This window comes from Sus scrofa, chromosome 14 (genome assembly GCF_054392235.1).
Source record: "Sus scrofa isolate SSC_HxYL_T2T_F1_AM1 chromosome 14, Sscrofa_HxYL_maternal_Yorkshire_Landrace_v2.0, whole genome shotgun sequence".
NCBI lineage: Eukaryota > Metazoa > Chordata > Mammalia > Artiodactyla > Suidae > Sus > Sus scrofa.
In genome coordinates this window covers 50,032,246-50,043,233 of record NC_139396.1, presented here as the reverse complement: position 1 = coordinate 50,043,233, position 10,988 = coordinate 50,032,246, and the positions used below count along the sequence as shown (strand labels likewise).

The 10,988-nt window shown below is 59.3% G+C and overlaps 1 protein-coding gene across 50 annotated transcripts in view; it reads right to left on the bottom strand.

The window, feature by feature from the left end:
- Nucleotides 1–797: 797 nt before the first annotated feature.
- NCOR2 (nuclear receptor corepressor 2) overlaps nt 798–10,988 on the bottom strand; it is a 176,720-nt gene continuing 166,529 nt past the window's right edge. For 8 of the 50 annotated variants that reach the window (XM_084993238.1, XM_084993250.1, XM_084993259.1 and 5 more), the window contains exons 39-46: nt 10,776–10,921; nt 10,126–10,319; nt 8,852–9,001; nt 7,855–8,000; nt 7,056–7,109; nt 3,908–3,994; nt 2,496–2,675; nt 798–1,969 (exon numbers count right to left, since the gene is read on the bottom strand). In XM_084993238.1, the coding sequence (XP_084849364.1) occupies nt 1,788–1,969; nt 2,496–2,675; nt 3,908–3,994; nt 7,056–7,109; nt 7,855–8,000; nt 8,852–9,001; nt 10,126–10,319; nt 10,776–10,921 (1,139 nt within the window). In that variant the 3' untranslated portion in view covers nt 798–1,787. 50 annotated transcript variants of the gene reach the window in all.

The window sequence follows — 10,988 nt, the reverse complement described above, 5'->3', positions numbered from 1 at the left end:
GTGTCAGTAAATACCCAGAGAAGAGAGGAGCTGAGAAGGGATGAACCCTTTGGGGGCTGAGAGGTCTCCTTACACCCTGCGAACATCCTTGTATGGGGGCTGTGCCGCTAACCCTCAGCAAAGACAGAAGTGCCAAGTGGTACCAATTCTGAGGCCATGGAGACAGGGGGCTGGCAGAAATGACCATGTGGGCCGACACTTGTACCCCACCCCCACATCACTCTGGCCTCACTACAGCTGACCACCCTTGGTGGCTGTTGTGGCCAGCACACCCGACCCATCCTGGATTCTAGGTGGGGGCTGGCCTGCACCCTGGATGGAGGGAGGCCCCACCCAGGATAAAACCCTTTGCTGGCCCAACACTGCCACCTGCCTGCCAGCATCAGTAGTGCAGCCCAGGGGCCAGGCTGAGCCTCCTGGGCCTCCAAAGCCTGCTGATTGTTTTTGCCTCATGGCACAGGCTCACAGGGTAAACTGAGAGCTAGGGAGGCTGGGCAGAGTCCCTGAGGATGCAGACCCCCCACCCTCACCCCTCAGGCTCACAGCCTGGGGTGTGAACATCTGATACTTTCCTCATGGGTGTGAAAATCATTACTCTTACCGTGGGTTGTAATTATTCACTGTTGGCACGGTGACATCCTCACCGTGGGTGTGAACATTTGCCTGCAAAGGGGACCAGCCCGGCAAGTCAGGGGATGTGCCTGTGTCCCCTGCAGGGTTACATTCCCACCGGTCCCCACCGCCCCAGTCCCCTGCCCCCCTGGGTTGTCTGGTCCAAGGTAGAGAAGGAGCCTCTGTAACACGAGTATAATTCGTTTTTTAATGAGAACAACGTGTGTAAATGACAGGACGCCACCGCCGTGCGCAGATGGCGGTCACAGAACACCCATCAAATTCATTCTGCCCAAGGAAGGGAGGGAGGGAGGACGCAGGGGGGCTCGTGAGCTGGCAGCCCCCGCCCCCTCGGTCCTGCAGAAGATGGGGTCACCGGCTGTCGGCCTGCACACACCTCTTGAACGGGAAGCAGAGATCGAAAGCACAGCAGCAATAATACTGGGTAAGTCCTTCCTCGCGTAAAACATCTGAATTAATTCATTGAAGGTATCAAAAATATACCCTGTAAACCAGTACATCATTTACACCTGCCTTTCCTTCCCACCGCTGCGGCAACGATGTGTGAAAAAAAAACAGTCCAGTTCCTCGGAGCATCCGCTCGCCCCAGGCGGCACCCGCCCTTTCGCCCGCCCGTGCCTGCCTTGGTTCCCAGCAGTCTCGTTGGCTGGGGCAGCCCGTGGGGACCGGGACAAGAGCGCTGGGGCCTGGACAGGCCTGTGTCCGTCTGTCCAGAGTGCTAAGCGGGATGGAGGCAGAGGGAGGGTGCGGGGGCTTCTAGCTCGGTTTAGACTTTGGTTCCAAATGCGTTAAGGGGGGAGGCAGTGGCATGGGAGGTGCATGGGTCGTCCTGCTTTGGGTCCCTGGCCGCCCCGGCTGCATGCTTGTGGCCACCACACGCCGCCAGCGCCCCCTCCCCGGCCCCTCCCCTCCCGAGCACCAGGTAAACATCCCCTGAGTAAGGTCACTGCACAGGGCCAGCCAGGGCGGGAGTCGTAGTTAAGGCTTTAGACGGGCAAGGATGCCGGCTGTGGACGGATGGACGGACAGACGGGCGCACAGGCAGACTCAGGGGCTCCTTCCTCGGCGGGGGGAGTCGGCAGCCGCCCTGCTCCTCGGTCCGCTGCTCCGGCCGCTCGCTGGGCCCTGGTGCGGCCCCCACCCCGCTCTGACCATCACTCGCTGTCAGAGAGCGTCTCATACTGCGAGCAGAGCAGCGGCTTGGGCTCCTCATCCCAGGCGTGATGGGGGCCGGCCAGGGGCCCGCTGCCCGTGGGGAGGCCAGGCGGGGGCGGGGAGGCCATGACCCCCGCCTGCAACCGCATGATCAGGGGGTTGTAGGGGAAAGGTGTGGAACCTGCCGGAGAGATGGCGAGAGACGCCCAGGAGGCCCTGTGAGCCAGGCGGCCCCAGGGGCTCACCCACCTACCTTTCCTCGGCCATACCAGGCGCCTTCTGACTCTGCCGCCAGTCCCTGCCTCCACTCCCACTGGTACGCCCCCTGCCGCCTGCTGCCTGGACCAGCAGGTGCTCCTTCGCTGTTCCCGCCCTTGCCCTCTGGGCCTCTTCTGAGCCAAAGGATCTCTCGAACCTGGGGTAGACCCCACACCTAACCCCGCTTAAAACTCTAGGGACCTCCTCGCGCTCACAGAGAAAATGGGGGGCTCCCCAGGGATCCCCTGAGCCTGAGATGCGCTTCTGTTCATGACCCTCTCTTGTCACCTCCCAAGTCCTTCATCCTCCTCTCATCACGCCCTCCCCCTACCTGCCATCTGCGAGCTGCCCAGGGCCCTGGGGTTTTCTCAGGATAAGCCTGATCAGCGCTCTGCACCCAGTAGGTGCCCAGGCAGCTGGCAGGCCCCTTGCCCACCCCGGGTGCCCACCTGCGGATGAGGGCCGGTCCTCCCACACGCGGTTGGTGAGCGGCGTCCGGCGGTTGCAGTCTCCCTCTGAGTGCACGGAGGAGACGGAGGGCGGCCGGTCCCCAGACGCCAGGCCTGGGGCCGGAGACTTGGCTTTTCGGCTGCTGGGTCTGCCAGAGACTTTGGCCTTCCCGCCGCCACCTGCTGGGGGACACAGGGAAGGGGCCACGTTGGACAATGAGGACAGTGCTGGTGCTATTGGGGCAGGGGTGGGTGGGTGGGGGCCCCGGCCACCTGCTTCCCGGGCACCTCACGGAGGGCTCAACCCCATAGAAGCTAAGGAGGTCGACCAAATGGCCAGACCCAGCCATGAGCCTGGATTTGGAAGAGGGTTTCTACTAGGGGAGTGGATAGAACGATTTGCAAAGCCTCCTCAGGCTGCCCTGAGGCCCACCTACCCACCAGGGGCTGAAACCCCAAGCACAAAGCCTCAAAGCCGCTGGCCTGACCTTGACCCTTGCCCTAAGACTGTATCGGGGCTGGGCAGGCTGCAGGCCCTCTGCAGATAAGCCAGGACCCTGCAGGCCAGGCCTGGGTCCCCCTTAAGTCCAGAAACTTCCTGGGGCCACAGTGTCCAGGTCAGAAAAATGGGCTCAAGATCTCTTAGCCTGGCCCTCGCTCTGATGTGCAGAGTACTGATTAAGGAGCCAGGGCGGAGGGCAAGCTGGCCCGCCTGGTTACCCTGTGACTCGTCTGAGTTTGCGTCTGACACACAGACATCGGTCTCCTCCTCATCAGCCCAAGGGCCAGCCGTGGACACGCACGATGGCCCCAGTAGGCTCTGGGCCCACCGGCGTGGCTGCGTGAGCCCAGGGGTCCCTCTGATCCACACGGAGAAGGAGGGGCCTCACTCCGGCCTGATTTCCCCCCAAGGGGACACAAGATGGGCCAGGACGCGGGCGTCCCAGGACCTGTGTCCAGCAGGGGAGGGGGGCGGGCAGGGCTCAGGCAGCAGTGGGTGTGTTTTTAGAAAAGCAGCAGCTCCTTCGGGCCCAGTGGGCGGAGGGCGGACTTGAGGGGGAGACGCGGACACTTGGGGGTGCCCACCCTGCTTGGGATCAGCCAACTCCAGGACCACGTCAAACACGCACAAAAAATAAAGTCACAAGCTCCAAAGCTGGAGGGCAGGGGAGGGGGGTTGGTCAGAGGAACGCGGAGGCGGGAGGATTAATGACACCGGGGTGGGGACAGACGGGGCTGGTGGGGCTGGAGGGCCGAGGCGGAGGAGGCCTGCAGACCTGGCGAGGTGAGAGCGTGTTCACTCCGTCCGTCAGCAGCGGTTATGGGCATAGCAGCGGGCAGGCTGGCACTGGCATTCAGAGGGTTAAAAGCATTGGCGCTGAGCGGGTGCTCCTCCCACTGATCATATTTACCCATGAGCGCCTTTCTAATAATGGCCTCCAGCCCCATGTTGGTGCTGGCATGCTCCTGCACCGCCTGGCTTCGGCAGGTCATGAGGCCTGGGAGAGAGACACACACACAAAGGGGCCAGGAGGGCCAGAGGGCCGAGGGGGGAGGGGAGAAGCAGAGAGGAGAGAGGAGGAGAGAGAATACACAGTGAGCACATTTCGGCAAAGCAACGTTTCTCGATTTCCCTGTCTGCCCCCCTGACGTTTCCTGCGGGGCGATGGGGGCGGGAGGGCGCCCTCTGACCTGGGCCCTGGAAGCTCTTTTGGGAATTCCCAGGGGTCGGGGGAGGGGCTGGGGAGATTAGAGGACCACCATCCCCCCAGCTTCATTCCTACACTGTCCTCCGGGAAATCAGAGGCCCCTTTTGGTCCCCAGATCCCAGGTGGGGCTGCTGCTGCTGCTGCCTTTTTTTTAGCGCTGCACCCACGGCATACGGAAGTTCCTGGGCTGGGGTTGAATCAGAGCTACAGCTGCCAGCCTATACCACAGCCACAGCAAGGCAGGATCTGAGCCGTGTCTGCAACCTACAGCGCAGCTCACGGGCAACTCAGGATCCCCGACCCACTGAGAGAGACAAGGAATCGAACCCTCATCCTCATGGATACTAAGTGGGTTCAAAACCCTCTGAGCCACAACGGGAACTCCCGTTTCTTTTTTAAAATTCCAAGTGGCCTTAAAAAGAGGGAGCAGAAGTGGGGAGGGGAATCAGAGGGTTGCCTTATTGGGAGGAAGGGCTGCTGGGAAACTAAGTCAAGCCAGAGCTCAGTACTGGGCCCGGGGGGGTCTACCCTGGTTCCTGGGGGGTGGGGGGGATGCTGCTGGGAGGATGGGAGGGAAGAAAGGAGACCAGGCAGTCCTCCGGCCACCCCCACCTGCGAGGCCTGGGTCCATCAGGCCCCCTGCCTGCCCCCCAAGCTGGGCCTGACTCTCCTCCCACCCCCTCTCCGTGCCTGGAGCCGTGAGGAGAAAGAGGTGAAGAGACGGACGGTGCGGTGGGGTCGCAGCCATGCAGTTACGGTGCGTGCGGGGGACAGGGCAGAGCTGGAGACAATCGCACGGCCGCCCCTGGCCCAGCCACCCTGGCACAAAGTGGTCCCATCAACAACCGTCCCCGAGATCCTTCTAGACACCCACTGTGAAGTCACACCAGTTCAGTCTCTTTTGCTGCTGACCAGGTTTTCTGTCCCTCTCTCGTTTTCTCGTGAACCATTCTGGGGACTTTTGCAAACTCTGGGGAATATGCCTCTTATGGGCATTTTTTCTTGTCTTTTCAGGGCCGCACCCATGGCATAAGGAAATTCCCAGGCTAGGGGTTGAACTGGAGCTGCATCTGCGACCTACGCCACAGCCAGGGCAACGTGGGATCCTTAACCCACTGAGTTAGGCCAGGGATCCAACCTGCATCCTCATGGATAGAATATGGGGTTCCTAAGCACTTAAATTAGCACTTAAAAAAACAAACAAAAAAGGGATATCCATCAAGAAAAAGCAAAATTTCCAGCTGGGGTTGAGTGCTAGGGGCAAAGAAAAAAAAGAAAAAGAAACAGCACTTGTGATCCTACAAACAAAACCACTGGGAAGTGGCAAAAAAAGATGCGAGAAATGGGAGTTCCTGCTGCAGTGCAACAGGATAGATGGCATCTCTGGAGCGCTGGGGATACAGGTTCGATCCCTGGCCCAGCACAGTGGGCTGGGGATCTGGCTTGTTGGAGCTGCAGCATGGGTCACAACTGTGACTCAGATCTGATGCCTGGCCTGGGAACTCCAAATGCTGTGGAGCAGCCAAAAAAAGGGGAAAAAAAATAGTTGTGAGGGATACAGGTCACGATGGTTCCTTGGTAGGTGAGCATTCCAGTGATCACAGACGTTACTGAGCCTTCCACCCAAGGTCATGGGGTCCACAGCCCGCTGGGGTTAGACAGGAAGCTGACCATCTCCACTCATAAAGCAGAGCTAAAGCAGCAGAGATGGGCATCTGGGGAAATATCTTGTGTGGACTAAACTGCTTTGAAACAAAGAGTCCAATCTAATTTACGTACACGTGTACAAGTTGGCTTGCACACATCTTCACATGTAGGCCCCTGTGTGTCTGCTGCTTTGGTGACGGTTTGGAACATTCTGAAAACATTCATTTCTAAAGATCTTGCTGTTTCCACCAAGTGGTTTCTCCCCCATTGCGGGAGGCTCAGCAAAGCCCCCAGTTTGTCTAGTCTCTGGGTGGAGGGTCACTCTCCAGGTGGGACCGTGCCCTCCCCCGAAGGCCCTGGTGGCCCCCTGATAAAATCCAATGGCTGTCTTCCACTCACCACCTTCCCCGAGCTCAAGGCCTGTGTTGGTCCCCAGGGAAGCTCAGCACTGCCCCCCACCCGCCCACCCGCCCCCGCAGACGGCACTGGCTCCTCCGGCCCAGACTCACCAAGGTACTTCTGACAAGCCCCACCCCAGTGCTTCTAAGGAGGCAACAGAAACACACCACGTGGTCCCTACCAGAGGCTAGGGGTCCAACCCCAAGGGCCTCAAAACATCATGGAAGGCTCAAGTTTTAGCTTAACAATGTATGTGAATGTTATACCCATCTCTGTGACACATCTGCACTGTTCCCTGGCTGGAACTGTCGAGTCAAACTGAAAATTTATGCTCTCTCTATACAAAATGGCCACAGGGACCCTGAGTACAGCCTGGACACTGAAGGCCCCCTCCCCCGTCCACACACCCGAGTCCCCATCGGAGACCCCAACAGACAAGCCGGGTAAGTTTCTAGGCAGTTACGTGTGGTCTTAGTATTGTACTAAACGTACCCGGAGGCCTTGAAATTAACCTCCAAATAAGGGGTTCCTTGTGGAAACTCAGCAGCCTTCACATGGGTCTCTGTTCCTACTACAGGGTTTGTAGAGACCACAGAAGGGGACACACTTGAACTAAGAAAGACCACTTGTCACCACGGCTACGGCTGGTGTGAGGCCCAGGGACCTCTGAGCCCCCCCCACCCCTTGCCCGCCGAAGCTCCTTTCCAGTCCTGAGCCCAGCCTGACCTCCCCAGGGCGCACAGTGACAGGGGAGGGGAGGCTGGGAATGGGGCTGGTGGCCGTGCAGCTCAGGGTGAAGGGTTACCTGCTCCGGTGATGGCAGGCATGTTGAAGATCTCTGTCCCCGGCTGGCCGATATCTGGGTGGGGGAGGGGGAGACGATGAGATGGGGGAGGCCTACGGGCCCACAGGTCCTGGATATCACCCGTCCCGACCTGTCCCCTGGCTGGTCTAAGCAAGGCAGCCCACCCGGGAGCTTGGGCAATGCAGAGGGACTCAGCAGGGCCGGGGGCAGGACCTGAGATTCTGCACTTTGAACCAGCTGACTGCTGGCTCGGGCACGGCACTTAGCAAGGCTCTGGACTGACCAGCCTGGGCCAGTGGCTACCTGCAAGGTTGTGATCCAGCCTCAGAAGGAGAAAAATAACCCCCACCCCAGCTCCCCTGGCTAATGAGCTTTTGGGGGCTGGGGATCTGATGATGCTTCATTCTTTCATTCACTCACTCAGGTATTCTCTGGAGGGTGTGCTAAGGGTGGGGGAGCCAAGCTAGGGTTTATGTCCAGTAACCACATAAACGGGGGAACAGATCACACGTGTGACGAGCACTGTCAATGGGTACACGCGGGGTTTGTGTATGGGCGGGACCTCAGCCCTTGGCCCCCGGTATGGGGCTTAGCACAGGCCTGTTCATGCACATACTCCCTGAGCGCCCCCTGTGTGCCAGGCACCATTCGAGGTGCCACATTTGTGCCAGCAAGCAGCTCCAGCCAAAAGGGAGACCGACTGCCTCCTTGGAGAGCCAGCAGGCCCATCTGGCTGCGGGTTTCCGCTGCTGTGCTGGCCTCCAGCCCCCCAGCTCCCAGGGACAGGCAGGCCCCTTACTGTATTCTGGCTCGTTCCGGTTGTGGGTGTTCAGCTTCTTGTTGATCTCCTGTTTCTTAGATTTGACCATGGCCGAGTTGCTCTCGGTCAGCTTGCTGAAGAAGGCTGGCGGCTGACTGGTGTTGCCTGGAGATTTGGAGCCCATCCTGCTGAGAGGAACAGACACCCGGGTCAGTTCACCTGGTGCTGGGCTTGCACACCCCTGATGATGGGGCACTGACCACCTGAACTGCCTTAGAAATTCTGAATGAAGCTTTTCCCACCCTGTGCCAGCATCCCCCAGCTCTTAGGGACCATGCCTCCGGAAATCTCCTGTGTCATTCACCTATTCTTGGGCTCAGGGCATCTCTGGAGAACCCCAGCTGCCCTGGTGGGTCACACCTGTCCACCTGCAACAGAGGATCCTCTGAAAAAGGCCTAGGGAATCAGAGTGGCTCAGGTGACATCTTTCCCTGAGGCCAGGGCCTGGCTTTTTTCTCGGCCTCCATCCCACCCCTGGGTCCCCATTGGTCCAGCATATTTATTTTATTACTTTTATTTTTTATTTATTTTTTTGTTTTGCTTTTTAGGGCAACACCTGAGGCAGTTCCCAGGCAAAGGGTTGAATTGGAGCTGCAGCTACCAGCCTGCGCCAGAGTCACAGCAACGAAGGATTTGAGCCGCATCTGTGACCTGCACCAGAGCTCATAGCAAGGATGGATCCTTAATCCACTGAGTGAGACCAGGGATTGAACCCGCATCCTCATGGATACAGTGTTGGGTTTGTAATCTGCTGAGCCACAATGGGAACTCCTGGTCCAGCACATTCCGCTCTTTACTTCTCAGATTCCCAAGTGCAGGCCTGAGCTGAGAGACCTCAAGTTTTGACAGACCCCTCAGTTGTACCCGGAAGCCCTTGCCAATCCCCCAACTGCGCAGAGGTGGACCAGGGCCTCGAGGGGACAAAAACCTGAGTCCTGAATATCCCAGGAAGGGGAGGGGACTGCCATGAAGGTACCTGGGCTCTGCCTGCTCCCCGTCCCGGTACAACAGTGGGTACATGGCGCTCCGGGGGTGCCCGGGCTCTGCCATGCCCTCTGGTGGGGACACTGGCTCGATACCATCTTCACCGCTGACCAGGGCCGACGTCTTGCTTGGCTCTGGAGACCTGGGCAGAGAGAGGGTCCCAGCAGGGGTCAGACCTCGGGGTACTTGCTCCCAAAGGGGACGCATCCCTCACTCCACTCCCCTGGCGAGCCCTGCCTCAATCAAACCAGGGCTTAGCTTTTACTCAAGGGCCGGATAGTAACTATTGTAGGCGTTTGTATACTTTGTTGTTGTTTTCGGGGGTGGGGTTACACCTGTGGCATATGGAGGTTCCCAGGCTAGGGGAAGAATTGGAACTACAGCTGCAGCCAACACCACAGCCACAGCAACACCCGATCTGAGCCGCATCTGCGACCTACACCACAGCTCACGGCAACGCTGGTTCCTTAACCCACTGAACGAGGCCAGGGATTGAACCTGTGTCCTCATGGATGCTAGTTGGGTTCGTTACCTCTGAGCCACAACATGAATTCTCTCTTGCTCTTATATACATACATATATATATTTAAAATAACGCATTGAGAATGTAAAAGGATTTCAGCTCCTGGACTGTGTAAGAAGAAGAGGTCGTTTTGCAGGAGGCACTTTGTGGAACCCATGCTGCACCTCCACGCCAGTGACCCCACTGTTCCGCCAAAGACATCCTGCTGTCTCCCACCTCTGTGCCCTGCCCGGAATGGCCCCTTCATCCTAGCGTGGAGCCCTCCCCACCCCTCTCCTCGCTGACCCTGGGGCCCCCAGGGGTAACCAGGAGCACCAGTGCCTGTGTGCCTGTTGGGAAGCTGCTCTCAAATCACACAGCTCTGGTTCAAATCCCAGCTCCGCCACTTACTGGCTGTGTCCCTGTGGGCAAGTGAATTCACTTCTCCATGCCTCAGTTTCTTCATCTGTGAAGTGGGGATAACACTGCCTATACTTCCTGGGGTTGTGGTGAGAATCCTGGTTAACAGGTATGAAGTATTTAGCTCAGAGCCTGGACCCCCCAGAGTGTAGTGTGCGTATCAGCTATTGTGCGGCAGCACCATGACCTTGAGCAAAAATGCTCTGGTCTCCCCGAGCCTCAGTTTCTCATCTGTGCAATGGCTCCAGGCGGCCTCGCACTTTGCTGAGCTCAACCCTCCCGCAGCAGACATCTTAAAGGCCGGTGTCTGGCCGGTGGCGACCCCCGACTCCCTCCCTGCTTACCTCTTGCCCCCTTCGCTGTGGGGTGAGCCACGGGCCGGGGCGCCATGGTCCGGGGGTGGGAGGTAGAGGTCACTGGGTGGGCGGCGAAGGTCCAGGACAGGGCAGCTGGCTCCGGGGAAGGAGTAGAGGGGGGCAGGGAGGGGTGCGCTGAGCTGCTGTGGGTGGTGCCGGGTGTAGTCCTGTGTGATCACCTCCTGCAGGCCGTGGGTCAGGGGACAGGTGTGGGGTGAGGTGCCAGAATCCAGCCAGAACCTCCAAGGTGGGGGTGAAGGCTGGATTGAGCTTTGAGGGCAGAACCCTGGGGCTTAGTTCTTAGCTCCCCTGGGTGCGACTGTCCACAGCAGCCTCAATGCCCCCAAGTGCCTGGGATGGGGGGGTTAGCCTGGGTTCTCAAACTGGGCCCCCCAGATGGGTCAGATCCCACTGGCCATTGTATGTAAGATGCGACCCCTGGGCTTGTGCACCTGAGGCTCCATCAGCTGAGTTCGAGGCCCTGGGACCCCTGGCATGGCTTGTTCACCAACCCCCAGATTCCTGGCCCACCTGACCAGGACTCACGTTACCCACCAGACTGTGTGTGGACCCCTCCCCTCCCTTCCTCGAGGCCTGGTCCCCCCCCAGGTGCAAGGACAATGAGGAGGGGTAGTTACACTGATGTGCTGCGCCAGGGTGACCACCCGCTGGTGACCTTTGACCCCTGGGGTGGTCTGGAGCAGCGGGCTGGACGAGGGCTGGCTCTCGGGCAGCGGCCGCAGGTGTGGGAGGTGTGCAGGCTCGCCGCTGAGCTTTCCCGGGCCTGCAGGCAGAGCAGAGCTGGTCAGGGTGTGGCTGGGGCGGGGGGCAAGGTATGTGCCTGGCGGGGC